Consider the following 15,176-nt stretch of genomic DNA (forward strand, 5'->3'; position numbering starts at 1 on the left):
ATATATTATATTATGGCATACCAATTCAACCTACCAATCCAACATTGTTCAAATAGTTTTACCTTAACTCGGTGGTGGTATATTTTTTTAATTAATTATACTTTGCTATTGATGTTAGTTCAGATACTGATAATCCTTTTAAAGCCAGCATAAAACTGTAGTATCACCAGAAACTGTAACATGCATTTACACTAAACAGACAAATACCACATTGAATTGATCCAGATTCAATCTTCAGCAAAAGATTTCTGACATTACTAAACATGAACCACAGCCTGCTGTGAAACAATACTCAAAGGACAGGAGTGGCAGAAAAATCATCACTTTTGGGAAAACAAAACACTCTTATCAGAGACAATTCCAAGGGATTTTAGGATTACTGTTTACATCAAAAAGTTTAAATAGAAACAAATTCACAGTTCAAAACAAAACCTAATGAAATTTATTTTAAAAATTCTCCTTCATTTTCTACAAGAACGTTAACAAGTATTCTGCTCTTGAGTAAACACACATGTGCTGAGAATAAGAAAAATTTTAAAAATTTACCTCATTCTGAAAAACCATTCCACTTATGATTTAAGAGCCTATGTTCAGATGCACTTTGAAAACAAATCCGCATACTAAGCAACTAAATCAGCCTATTAGTGACTTTTACATGGAAATATTAATATATCAAAACACAGTAATAGTATTTGTACAGGTTCACAAAAGTCTGGTTTGGTCAATCTTATCTGGGATGCCAAACATGAGTCTTCTATCTTCAGCCACTTGAAGCAGCAGACTCCACCATGTGACAGAACAGAACCAAGAGTTTTATAAAAGTATCCTGCTATAGGAAATTGCCATGAGATATATGATAAAAAGCTCTCATGTCAACAACTTTGTTTGCAGTAACTCCTATTAATCTAGAAAAAGTACTTAGCATAAGAAGAGTACACACTGTTTGCAAAAGAATATGGCTTAACGTGGAGTGGAAAAATAAGATCTGGTAACTGAAAGACACAGGCAAGTTTTAAAGTCCAGCTCAAAAAGGCCATTGATAGAACCCTACGGAGGATCTCTTCTTCTGACGCTAGAACTCACGTTAAAAACTGATTAGAGAACATGCAGTTACTCTGACAGACCTTTCACAGTAACATCAATTGACATTTTAAGTAAAACCAGCAGCCCCACAGGGATCAACTATAACCATACCTATAAACTGACATGATTTAGTCACAAATTAGCACACAGCCGTGTTATTAGTCTGCTTGTACACTTCAATCTTGACATCAGGAAGCAGAAAGGAAAGTGGTGTATCATCCCTACTGTCAGTCCCTAGCCCAAAGGGACAGGGAAACACTGTGGTTATCAGTTTACACTAGTCATATTGTGTGCACACATGCACACCTGTAGGCTTGTGTGCAAACCGGACACACCATGAACAGCTGTGAGAAACGTTTTCACTACAAAGCAAGGCACCAGACTTTACAGTAGGCACAAACCTTACTGGATTCATTCCAGGTTCAACTGCAAGTTGGTTGGTATTTGCTCTTTTAAGTGACTAGTGCCCTAAGGCAAGGCTAAGTAGAATACTGGCTAGATAAGGATGATATGTACAGAGCTGTAAAGCCACACTAGTTATTAGAACTTTTTTCCTTTGAAAGGATAGAAGCATATGCAAGCTCTGATGTACACTTTAAAAACACACTAGTCTTCCTCCTAGCAATCAACCATGTTTCCCTGTCTTGAAATGCTACCAGTCTTCAGTTAACTGAAGTACAGCAAAAGACAGACAGAACCTACTTTTGTTTAGTCTAGTTTACCATTTGCAAGAAAAACCATGAAGTAATTATTTGCCAATTTTTAGCTTTAACTTCAGTGTTGAATTATTACAGTACAAAAAACATTTCAGGTATAGAATCAAGATCCATAAATGTGCCTTAAAGTTGCTGCTGCCAATTACTTTATCAATATGTCTGTAAGATTAAGATGCTGATGGTGCTTATAATAATTCCTACTATTGCATGTTCAAAACATATCATGTTCCCTTGATTTTTCAACACAGGAAAATTCTTCTGTACTCGTAACACAGAATTAGCAACTTTATACTTCTGTCAGATAAAATACTCAATTTCAAATGTTAACCAGCAGTACATATCATTAATGTCATTAGATGTTTGATGTATTCAAAAATTCTATTGGAGGAGTCCTGGGTAGTAACAAAAATTTAGTCACCCACAAATCAGATCCTAGACAGCTCTTTACTACATGAGCATAAATATGTTACTACAGGTAATCAGGACTAGGTCAACTAGTCCATGGGTTTTGCCCAAAATTTAACAGAAAGGAATATCAACAGGCAGTTTGGCACAATAGCTGAACCAGTGCTGGCTGGTAATTCCAGCCCACCTCAGAGGCTCATTTTTAGATACTCAGGCCTTTAGCAGCTTAAACAGTGGTAGTGTGACCTCCTCAGAGCTTCTTTTCCTCACTATATCACTTCCCATTCTTGTTCAGTAGTAGCAGCCTGCTTCAGCCCCTTCCCCAAAGTCACCCATAACTACCCACAGCAGGGTAGCAAACTGAGCAGCAAGAGAACAGGGCTAAACAATCTTAAGAGAGAAATATGTGGGGTGATTAAGAACCTCTGAAGTCACCCATACCTGGGAAAACAATCTTAACAGGAAGAGAAGAAGAAAAATGGATGATATACTATTACAAGGGGAAAAGCCATAAGAATGGGCAGGAAAGAGTAAGTTAAATTTCATGAAGATCAGAAAAAACACAATCAAAAAGACAGTCAGTGAACAAAAAATGTCCTATTGTAAAAGCACTGTTAACACAACTCAAACCTTTCCAAATCATTTGTTCCCAGGATTGTTGTAAAATACATCAGAACTCACTAATGCAGACAACCTTCAGAAAAAAGTCCAATTCATCTGAGTAATCTTTTAGAAAAACTGCTGTGACGGCAACTATAGCATTATAATTACTAATTACTTTAGACAGAAGCATTAAAAATTGTATTTCTCACAATGCCAACTAATTTTAATATCTAATATAAGAAGCAGATCTACACCAAAGTACTGAATACACTGTTTTCAAAATATGTATTTTACATTTCATATAGTATGGATTCTCCCCTTTTTACAAAGTACTTGAAACCAGTTTTCCAAAGTATTTGAGGTGTATCATGTGCTATGTTCTTACACCTCTTATCACCACTGATACAGTAGTCTAAATATACAGAGAACTGCCAAGATGATTTTTCTGAGTTTGTTAAATATATTACGTTATTTTTAAATTGTTTCTACAAAACCGTGAAACTAAATGTTGAAAAACACCTAAAAATAGGTCACACTGCAAGCAAAAATACAAAGTCATAAACCTGACTTTTTAAACTGACAAACCAGTGCTACTTTTTTTCCTTAAAAATAGGCCTTGCAATTGCAGCAGCCCAGCAAAAATTAATCTTGTCTCTAAGTGATGAAATATTCATGGTAACAAAGCTATCAAAAATTATGGTAGGAACAAAATATAGCATGGAAAATTTTAGAACAGCAAAGAAGCAAGGTATCTCAGAAATGTTATGATGACAGACCATACAGTTTCCAATGGTTTGTGGCCAGAAGAACATGTGACTACTCACCTTTCAGAGCATAGTAACCACTATAATGCTAAGACATGGCATGCAAAAGAAGTCTTGGCAAGAAAACAACTTTTCCCATAAACTTGAAAATTTATAGCTTAATCAGCACTTTATCTAGGTTGTGTGTGTAGAGCAAAATATAATTAACAGTGCTGTTGATTCTCACTTGCTTTCATTAACATGAAAACTCAGTTTTGTTCTCTTACAGACTATATATCTGTCAAAACAGGTATGACATTTCTGTAACTCTTACTAGAATTCATTACTCTCTTCTAGTGTGGTTTATTCCATTAGGTTCCTTCTAGAAAAGAAAAATTATTTCCAAAGACCTCTTAAGGATGCATAAGGCCCTTAAACCTTACATAAACTGCAACTTACTGAAAGACACCTATATTTTAAGGACACAAATCATACAAGTTATTAAAGCTGCTAGTTAGCAATGAAAACTAGAATTTGGAAGATACTTTTGATTGTGTTATTTGTCTTTTTCTCAGAATAGTCCACTATTGCACTCCAATGACAAGTGCCCTGGAAGTTAAGTGACAGTAAGAAGTTAAAGAAAAAAAAGGCTTCTCTTCCATCCACCCCTTCTTGTCACCCTTCTCTCTTCGGTTTGATACTCAATTAAGATCTCTGTGTAAGATTAAAAAGTCACAAAATCCCCACACAGTTCATATAGAATAACAGGAAGTTATTTTAAATGAAAAATCTTGATCTTTCAAAATCCAACATTTGTATGTGTTCCTGAGCACCAAAGTCTAAATTCAGAGCTGATCTCCACTCTGAGCTGGGCATCATACTATATGATTCCAGACATGTCTTCCTGCCTAAACTGCTCAAAACTCTATGAAGTGACAGCACTCACCCGAGAGTCTAGAAAAATATAAACTCTCTAACTTTACACAAACCTACACAAATGCATTAAACTAGGTAACAACTAAAGCAAATGTAGCAATAAAACATACAGCATGCCTATGTCCTGGTTTTAAACAGCACTCCCAATGAAGAAGAATTTTCATTAGGTTTAATAGCGGTCACCAGGACTCAATATTTGAAAAAACATACTAAGAAGGCTAGAGGTGATAAAGGCAATGTACTGCTTTCTGATTTGAGTGATAATAAAGCTGATGGAGGTGACACATTAAGTTCCAACACTAAAAAACCCTAAACATTAAAAAAGTATCCCACAGGTAAAATCAAGAATACACGCTGCATGAAATACAAACAGATACACGTATTGCAGTAGATGCTCCAAACTGGGAAAACACTCCTAACGGTAATAAAAACTACAATTACTGAAAAAGAAATCTATTACTAGTCCAGCATATTTCTTAACTATTCCTGTCATTTCAGTAAGATTGTAAAGAAATATCAGTTTTACTTGAAGAAGGGAATTCCTTTTAAAACTAACAGTGGAAATATAGGGATGTATTTGTGAAAAACCTCTATGCATTACATCTTTGTTGTCTTCTTTTAGTTCTGAGAACAGAAAGTCTTCTGCTTCTGTGGGGTCTCATTTTCCTTCTGCATCAGTTGCTAAGGATAGCCCTTGGCAGCTAAAGCCCACAAAGAAAAAACACCCAATTGAACAAACATAATTAAAACTATTCAAAAGTATTTACTATTGTAAATTGAAGTTATTCTTTAGAAATACTTTTTACAGTAATTGTCTAACAGCTGTGAACCTCCCATAGTGTTTTGGTTTTATCATTCTCTTACAGCTGGATGCAAAACCCAATCTGAACTAAAGTCAGCTTCCTTCCAATACATCAATCCTCACATGATTTTTAAGTAAGGTCTAAACTGACAGCTTTGGAAAAGAAAGCAGTTCAACTGCACTAATATGACTCTCAATACAAAGACCTTTAGGAGATACATCACTAACCAGCAACATTTAATAATCCTAAAGATAATGTTAATCCTAAAGGTTAAAGACAACACTGTTTAACACACACCAAAGTAACAGGTTTGTTTTACACAACAATTCATGTTTTCAGAATGCATTACAGGTCAAAATTCAGATTACAGTCTAACTTGTTAACAAAACAGAAAATAAGTCTAAAAGAAGCCAAGATATACCATGGATCCTATTCTGTTGATTATAGAACCTGGTTCCACATTGCAATTTATATATTTTCTGCTTTATTATTTTGTCTTGCAGCTACTTGCTCCTTCACTGAATTTCAATATTGCATTTAAGCCATTGCATCAGTATAATTAGTGAGTTTTTCTCCCACCTCTCTCATTTCCATTTGTTAAAATACAGTAAAACATTGTACATACAATATCCATAAAACTGACCAAAAACGTATTTCATTTTCTCAAAACCTAAGGAAAAGTTATTTGTCATCCTACAAAAATAATTTACACAGAAGGGAAAATCAGGCCCTCAACAAACTGCATACATATACAGTAGCCAGGAACAAAATCAAAATATTTTCATTCCATGCCTCAAATCATCATTACATCATCTGTTCAGGTTAAAAAAAATCCTACCATACACCCCTTCACTGCATATGAAGCACTCTCTGAGGATTTAACTGCAAAGAAGGATATTTCTTCCAAATGCCTTTCCTGTTGATGATTTGAGAGAAATCAAGTACAGAGGTATTCTGGCAAATGTTCCCCTTGATTTAACAACTAAGACTCACAAGAAAGGTAAAAACCTGCTTCTTAAATATTTTAGGCTAAAATTTGGAAATAATTTTTCACAAGACAAAGGTGCTTAGAGAAGGTAACTACCTTCGACAGTTTTGAAAAATGAGATACCATTATATCAACTCCCTTCAATAGCAACTTTCTCAATTCTGTCACTTAATCTGGTTCTGCTGGAGTTAGGAGCCGCCATAGATTCATGGAACCAAAATACAAAAACATTTCTCCCATTTCTGTTAGCTTCCCTTTTTCAGTAACAGTAAAAAAAAAATTATAATATAAATTAAATACAGATCAATGGCTGAACATAATACAGATATTTTTTCAATAGCATTTTACTCTTTACTTACCCACAAAAGTACTTTCTAGAAGAAACATACAGCATATCACCAAGTTCATGACTGAGACATGTAACAATTACACTACATTCACAATATATTCACATTTTCAGAGACATATTAGAAAACTTCATGCAGCATTTTAGAATTACTCTGGTTTTATATGAGCTGAATGAATGTCAAAAGAGTGGATGGTAAGTATCAAAACAGACGACCTGGCAGGCCGCAAACGATTTACAATGCACTCCACTATTTACCACGGTGGAGGTGGACTTGAAGGGCTGCTTAACTGGTAACAAACACTGGGCTAACTGTACCCTCATGCAGAAATGCACTGAAATAATAAACTGAAAATCAGGTATTACAGAACAATGCTGCAATTTAGATTTCCCAAACTCTTTTCCTTGCAGCAACCTCAAATCTATACAAATATTAAAAAGAATGAACACTGGATGGAGTAAAAAAAAGTTTTCCCCAAATGCAAGATTCAAGAATAAGATGTAGTGGAAGTCATCAATGTTTACTTAGAAGATAAATTAATCAGCCAGGAGTATCCTTTATCATGGAATGTTTATATGAAAATCTGCTGCTTAATTCAAGTGGTAACTGTAAGACTGCAAAAGCAACTTAAAAGCACCACCAGTTACAGCCACAGTGCACTAAATATGACTTTTTACCACACTTCTATAGCAACAATTTTTTCCTCACCGAGTAGTTACTATATATGCCAAATCATTTACAACATAAAAACCAGTCCAATTGCAGTTGCTATCTCATAATTAATTTAAGATACCAAGTAAAAATGCAAGTATTTGTCAAAAGGAAGCTGAAAGCCAAAGTCTTTCAATGCTACAAAGAGGTCCTGCAGGAGAAACTTCTAGCACCCATATAGTGGTTTTTACAAATGTTATGGATGTTGCTTACAACCAGACTAGTTCAATGTTTAAGATTTCATCAATTAACTTACGGCCTGTTCACACATCCAGCACACTTAAACATAAGAAAACATAAACAGAGAAGCATCAGTGAAAGTTTCTGCTGGAAGCCAAGCTCCACAGTTATTTCACACAACTCTTAGGTCATTTCCCGTAAAACTTGAGCAACATGAGCCAGACTTGAATGAGGAAGATGCTTGTCATTTGAACAAAGGTCTGACTGATGAAAATTATATATTCTACCAGGCAATTCTAGTATTTCCATCAAAAGTTTAAGAAACTGGTCATCTGAATAAAACCAAACAGATTGAGAAACATTGCTTTCTACCTAAATAACTTAACCCAAGTCCACACACCCTAAAGGTACAGTGTCTGGTTTCATCAAAAATATCCAAAAAAACTACTATTTTATTTACCTACAATAGACCCAAAGGTCACAATTATGTTAGGGACTCAATGGGGACCACCCAATCAATAGGGACAAACACGAATAGCTGGCTCTTACCTAAACTCAGAAGTTCCCCATAGTTAAAACAAATGTTTAATAATTCAAAAATGGTGGGGGGAACAAACAGGAAGACTCCGTAAGTAAATATCATTTTAAAAGTATTATAAAAACCAGAAGCATTTAGGAAGATAAACAAAGCCTGAAGAACCCAATTTCAACATCATATTGTCTTCTTCTCAGAACAGACAACTACCAGCTATCCTGTTGCAAGCAGATAACCCAAACTGCATTTGAGACCTGTGGTAAGAGCTTCAGCCACGTACAGAACAAAATTAATACAACACTCTTTCATCCTACACAAATCTAAGCCTAAACCAATGAGTCATCAGCCCCTGTAGGAAATCATAATGGTGACAAATATTTTAGTAGGGCATGTTGTGACAGGACATGGAGTGATTGTTTTAAACTAATAGGGGGCAGACTCCCAACTAGGTGAAAGAAGAATCTTTTTACAATGAGGGCAATGAAATACTGGAACAAGTTGTCCAGACAGGTGGTGGATGCCCCATTCCTGGAAAAACTAAGGGTTGGGTGGGGCTCTGAGCAACCTAAAGTAGCTTAAGATGCCCTTGCCCATTGCAGGAGGCAATGAACTAAATGGCCTTCAATGACCCCTTCCAAACCAAACCATGCTATGATTTTAAGACTATGTTCAGGCAGAAACATCTTTGAATAGCAAACCTTAGATATATCTAATTGACTCTTTCGGCTTCAGTTTCTACTGAACTCCTCATCTGAACAGTTACAAAACAGCTCTACTGAAACTCATCTTCTTATCAAAACCCACTATATATTAGAAGTGCTAATTAATTGGGAAGTAATACCCAATCTCAGCACAATTAAAGTGTACTTGATGGAAAACAGAAGCATCAGATTTAAACTCCATTTTCCTCACGGAAGATTTAATAACCAAAACCAAGCACTACCTCCAGTAATAAGAAAAAAACCTACTTTGACAAGGAGGCTTGAAATATTCCTGATACAAATTATGAATATTTTAATGTAAAAAAAAAAACCTGGAATCAATAGACAGTTGATTTCTATTTTTTTTTTCCTATTTCTATCAGTTTACTGCATTATCACTATTAAAATTTTCTGTTCTATGAGAGCTACTGAAGCAAAATGCTAGAGGCCAAGTAAAAGGTCATATTAAGAAAAAAAACCTACTTGCAAGGCAGTGGCTTGAGAAAGAGAAACCAGACCATTAAACAGAATTTGCTCACACTACGCAACAGACCCATTAAGAGGTTTCCTCACATCCAAAAAACCCTATTTATACAAAAATCTCACTTATTGCTTCTTGGGTGCTTTAGTCTTTCTTTAAACACAGATCCCTTGAGGAAAGACAAACTTTTCTAAGCAGAAGAACTTATTTTGGTTGCAAGTCTCAGTGCCACCAAGCAAGATCTCAGGATTTAGAGAAGTGGATGAATCCAAAATAGGTACCAAGCAGACAACTGAAACTCAAAATTAGTTTCTTCTTAGTCTGGGTAAATACGTGTACAAACTCCAAGTCAAACTTAACTCCAGTAGCTGAGGAAGAAAAAATGAAAATTATTAAGGCAAACGTTAATTTTAGCTTCTTCAAATATATATGGCATTTATCAAACACATCAACAAGGTTCTAAGTTATACATATAATTCCTAAGTATTCTTACTTGTCAGAATATGAAAAATTGAAGAACTCTATTTGAGCAGCTTAAGTTGAATAACTAAGTTTTATTCAAATTGTGAGCAGCAACAATTTTCAGAAATAATAGTAAAATATAGAATATGGACTTATTAAATCCATATATATAAATCATAAATAGATTTTGCTATTTTTATCTGCAAAACCCATAAAACAGCAGAAGTATGCAAATGGAGTGTTCTATAAACAAGCACAGATGCATTTGATGTCTTTCTATCAATAATTGAACAAAAATGACATTTGTTACAGCTGAGGCCTCATGAACACAGAGACTGACAAAGACTAATGTCATTTTGCCATTACAGAAGCAGCATCTATAAAGTGTTATTTTACTTTCTTGATCATCAGTCTTACTTACTCCCTTACTCTCAGTCTCACTTATCAAGAGAAAGAAAAGTTATAAACAAAACCAGATAATCTAAAGAATACAGACAGAAAATTCTGTATCAATTACAGTAAAAAAGAATAAATTTGGGAAAGCTTAAAAGCAGTACCACAACATCTAAATTAATACTGCAGACTTATGCACATTTGACAGCACATTAAAGAATAAAATTACTTGTGAATAGTCACTTGTTCTATTTGCAAGTTTACATGAAGTACACATTAGTATTTTGCAAAGCACTTTTCCAAACACTATAAGATTACTGCAGCAGAGCAAAAGATTAAATATATCCTAAATATATTGGCTAAATTCTCAGTTCACACATACAGAAATATAGTTATAAATTAAATATAATATTGTAACTACTATTTACTGTTACTGGAAAGTTACTTAAAGCAGCATCCTTGACATATGTAAAATCATAACCTAGAAAATCAACTATGAACCATTCTAAAATGGTCATGAAATACTTACAACCAAAAGATCTTATTCCACAAACACCTTCAATTAATGTATATAAGCACATGTTACAAAAAGATACCTGAAGTTCTGCATTGATTTTCATGCAATTCTCTTCATACTAAAAGTAGATATGACAGTTAAATAGTTTTTTCTACTTGATCATGTAATTAAAAGCTGAAAATAATTTATTTAGTTGCTGACCATTATATAAATTTTAGGGCTTGTTAAGGAAGCATTATTCTTGCCCAAAGCAACAAATTTAGCAGCTGATACACCAAGGAACAGAAGAAATGCATGATGTAAGAATCTGTTTACTGATGCATATCACTCGTGGAAAAATAAAAATAATTTAGTACTACTGCCAAAACTAGGACTGCCCACAGAAACACAAACCGCATGTTTATAGAATGCTTGCTCAAAGGCCTACCCTGTGGTGATTTATGCATAGGAAGAAACTTGATCACTGAAGTAAAACCACTGCCAAGAAAAGCAGCATTCTGTCAGGGTGGTGTTTTTTTAGTTCTGCATTTAATGATTTGTCTTTTTCCAAGCTAGTTTTACCTTAAAAAGCCTTTATGTGTCACACATGAACTATGTATGCTGGTCTGCAGTAAGGATGCAATTCATCTCGCCCAATCACGCTCTACCGAAGAGCATTTACAAAGCTGCAAGAAACTGAGATTTTATTCATACAAACTCACAAAACTTCACCACCATTAGCTTCATTAGGGATACAAAGCTGTCAGGATAAAATAACCAACATTTATTGTTAGAAAACTTAACAAATTTTAAAAAGATTATTAGAAATGTTTCAATTATTTAGTTTTGGGCATCTGCCTTAGTTTAGTTTTGAGTTAGGTAGGAAACAATTCACTATTCAATGAAAATTCCAACTGCTTACATCACCAGAGCTTTTGAGCACAATGCTGCGAGAAGGCGTGATCAAAATACAGTTCTATTCACTTAAAAAGGCAAAAAGTGCAAAAATCTAGTCCTGAATTACTGAAGTTTAAGGAAATCTAACTGAGAGCCTTGTTTCAAACATGTCTAATGCTTAACTTGCAAGTGACCATAGAAGTGATGGATAAGACATGCCTCAATAGGGCTCCACACAGTAAGAAGTGGAAACCTACATTTATAGACTGCTCCAAAGGACCAAGCTCTTGGAACAAAAACTATGTTGTGATGGCATCCCTGAAGCTATAGGCTTCATTGCTGTTTTGCAATGTGCTTTTATTACTTTCTTGCTCTCATCAGTCTTACAGCTTTTGATCCAAGTCCACTACAATCCCTCCTGTTGAAGCATCTCCACTGCTTTAGCAGCTGACACTTGATGCTGATAATTACTCAACATAATTGAGAGCAGTGCTTCTGCAAGAAAAACTAAAGGAAAGCAAAACAACATCTAGAAATAATTCCTGAAAAGACTATAAAGAAAAGTATTTAATACACAAAGTCTTACATGAAAAAACAGCAAGCATTTAGAAATTGAAACTGATGAATTCTCAAAAAACAGTCCCTTACACACTCAAAAAAGGGTTTTCCTTGGATGGAAGTGGGCAAGGACATCCAAAAACCTCAATTCTCTCTTTTAACGCTCAGTAAGAAGAGCTGTAAGTTTTAGGCTGGTATTGGGCTATTGTTTCACTAAGTACAATACCCACCTGACACTTTCACAGTGTTACTCCAGACATAAATCCACGCACACAGAACTAGGACTACAACTCCTACATACTTTGGTCTCTGTTTCAGACACATAGAAACTATTTCAATACACTAAATCCAAACCACTAAGTTGGTGACAAGAATAAAAACAGGTCTTGGAACTGGAATTATTTTGTAAAATGGCTCTGACTGAGATTCAATAATGCAAATCCAAGCAAGTCATCTGTAACTGGATAATAATCATTGCATATTTGAGTAATTAATGTACTACTGGCACTCAGAAATATTTTCTTTTTAAAAAATATTTGTGCTGCTGCAAAATAAATCACCATCAGCAAGTTCCTCTTTCAGCCAGAACAATGTATGCAAAGTAAAAATTAGCAAAATTCTACTAGAAAACTAGTTTCTCAATTAAGCTACAGTGAAATCAGAATGCATATAAATTATTGAGCTAAAACAGCACATTTCAACTAACTGACATCTAGAAAGGAAAGGAAAAACCCTAACCAACATGAAAGTGTTTATCAGTAATTTATCTAGCAGAGATCACACAAGTAGATTAATGAATTGTTTAGGTGTCATCAGGCTGCCCGTTAGATTAACAATCAATTCAATACAATCAAATTTTTAATGTTAATGATCAGCAGCCACAAGAATGCTTCAGGAAAAGAAATCCTCTTCCAGAAAATATTTTTATCATCTGTAACAAAATCAAGTAACTGCTACCTGCACTAAACTTCATTACAAGATGTTTTTCAAAAGTAGTTGTATTTTCTAAAAACGCAAGTTTAATGAGTTAGGGAAAAGACAGAGAGAGAAACTTTCAATGGGAAAGCCTAATATTGCAGCTTTACATGAGGGGGTCCAATTCTGGTTGCCATTGCACTTACCATTTATCTTCCTGTTTTAGACTGACCAGTAAAAAGTGATAGGATATAAGTGAAGGAAGCTTACTTTTCAAAGCTTTTAAGAAACAAAAACAAGGATTAGAAACAATTATTATTGTTCTACAAAATACATTGTTGGCAGAAGACTTTAATATGTTGCAAGTATAATGCCAGAAGAGTTTATCAAGACATGTTATGGTAAAGAACTATCCAACAGTATCAAAAAAAAGCAATTCTCACCAAGATTCAACTTTTTTTCTGAAAATAGAGAATAACTGTCTCAGTACATGTACAGTGGTAATCTGAGAGTAGAAGTAAGTGCAAGATGGAATCTGTTCACACAAGTATTAGTAAGAACAAATAATCACAAATGAGTTGTATAAGAATTTCTAAGCTGAAATCAGATTACATGTGTCATTTTGCTATCTCCAGAAAAGGTTTACAGTTTTTCTCTGCTGCAAAATGCAAAGGCTTTTTCAATTGCTATTCACACTACATAACTACAGTTATCTAAAAACATTTTATAAAAGCATCTATAAAATGATAGGCATGCTTAGTCACAAGGCTGCCCTGATTAGAAACTGTTGCTAAAGAAACACATCACTTGCCATTTTGTTTCAAATGTTCCTCTTTTAAAGTTTAAAGAGCATTAGAAGTAAAACCTAAGTCAAGACGTAACCAGAATACTGAAGACTAGAGAACACATTTTTTAATGTACAATTGTATATGCCACTTCAATTTCACATGATGTTTAAAAAAACAACACCTGTACTCTATAGTCCTTTATAAATAAGTTTAAATGCTTTTGGTAGGGCTGTTACTGCAAAGCTACATCTACGTATTTTTGGAGTGTAGAGCTACGTGCAGATGAACACACAATTTCAGTAATGCATGAGTGGGAAAGCTACACTCTTCCAAAACAGTCTTCCACCTTTTACCTTTCCCCTCCAAAAAGACTGCATATAAAAGTCATAAAAACTATACACACTGATTGAAGTACTTGCCATTTGAATCACTCTTCTTCCCTTCTCATCTTACATTTTTGCAAAGTCCAACACACCAACTTTAACAGTTTCTAATCATATAGGGTTTAGAATTTAAAAATGTAGATAAGCAACAAGGATGGACAACTGTGGCAAGCAATTTAAGCACAGAGAATAAACACTATTATCTCAAGACAAATGTAAGAATAAACCAGTAAAGGCTGTGATGGCAAATATTATCTATTTTCCGCACTCCAAGCTGCAGATTACAGGCCACCACCTCATAACAGCAATGGAATCTGAGTGAGCTTCTGCCATGCCAGGGCTGTGGCTCCCCAGCTTCCTAGTACTGCAGTTCTCTGCAGCAAGAAACTCGGGTCTGGCAGAGGAGCCAGGAGGTTCTGACAAGCAGCTTACAGGGTCAGAAGGTCAGGCAAGCCCAAAAAACTATATTAAGGTATTATAGTGATACAAAATTTTACATTTGGCACTACAGAAGTCATCGCTAAGTACTACTTCTAAATGACATCAGACAACTGTTATATGCTATTTCCCCAATTATGTTTTAATAATATTTGGAACACACTAAAGCATAGTATGAATTCTGAATTCTTGGTCTTCATTGCCCTTAAGAAAAGCCATGCTGAAAGCAGTTTTCTTTTAGAGTGACAATATATGGAAATAAATTACCATCATCTGCTTTTGGATGCATGTCCCTCAAAACAGAGCAAGCAAAAACAAATTATACCTGTTAGTGAAATCAAAGCAACTACTTTACTTCCGCCCCATCTTTACTAAAAACACTAAAGGGCAGACAAGGGGAAAAAATGTCCTGCTGAGAACAGGAAATAATATATTTTCTAACGTCTCTTAGGATATCTCAGAACATACACAATAAATTCTTCACAACCCTACAGAACATTTCATGGCATAGAATGTAAAATAGGTTTTTCTTTCACAGGAAGTAGCTGAGAAACCAGCAATTAGTTCATTTCTGATTGATGTATGGAGGTGCAACTGTGAAAGGGAGCAAAATC

General features: G+C 34.8%; 1 protein-coding gene across 5 annotated transcripts in view; it reads right to left on the reverse strand.

Annotated features, from left to right (window-relative positions):
• The window catches only part of PSPC1 (paraspeckle component 1), a 57,284-nt gene that overhangs the window by 29,958 nt on the left and 12,150 nt on the right, over positions 1-15,176 (reverse strand). Inside the window, exon 7 of one of the 5 annotated variants that reach the window (XM_066313039.1) lies at positions 9,295-9,600. The exons of the other annotated variants lie outside the window; for them this stretch is intronic. Within the exon in view, the coding sequence (XP_066169136.1) occupies positions 9,538-9,600 (63 nt within the window). The 3' untranslated portion in view covers positions 9,295-9,537. Of the gene's footprint in view, positions 1-9,294; positions 9,601-15,176 lie in introns of those variants that run through there. 5 annotated transcript variants of the gene reach the window in all.

This window comes from Sylvia atricapilla, chromosome 2 (assembly GCF_009819655.1).
Source record: "Sylvia atricapilla isolate bSylAtr1 chromosome 2, bSylAtr1.pri, whole genome shotgun sequence".
Lineage (NCBI taxonomy): Eukaryota > Metazoa > Chordata > Aves > Passeriformes > Sylviidae > Sylvia > Sylvia atricapilla.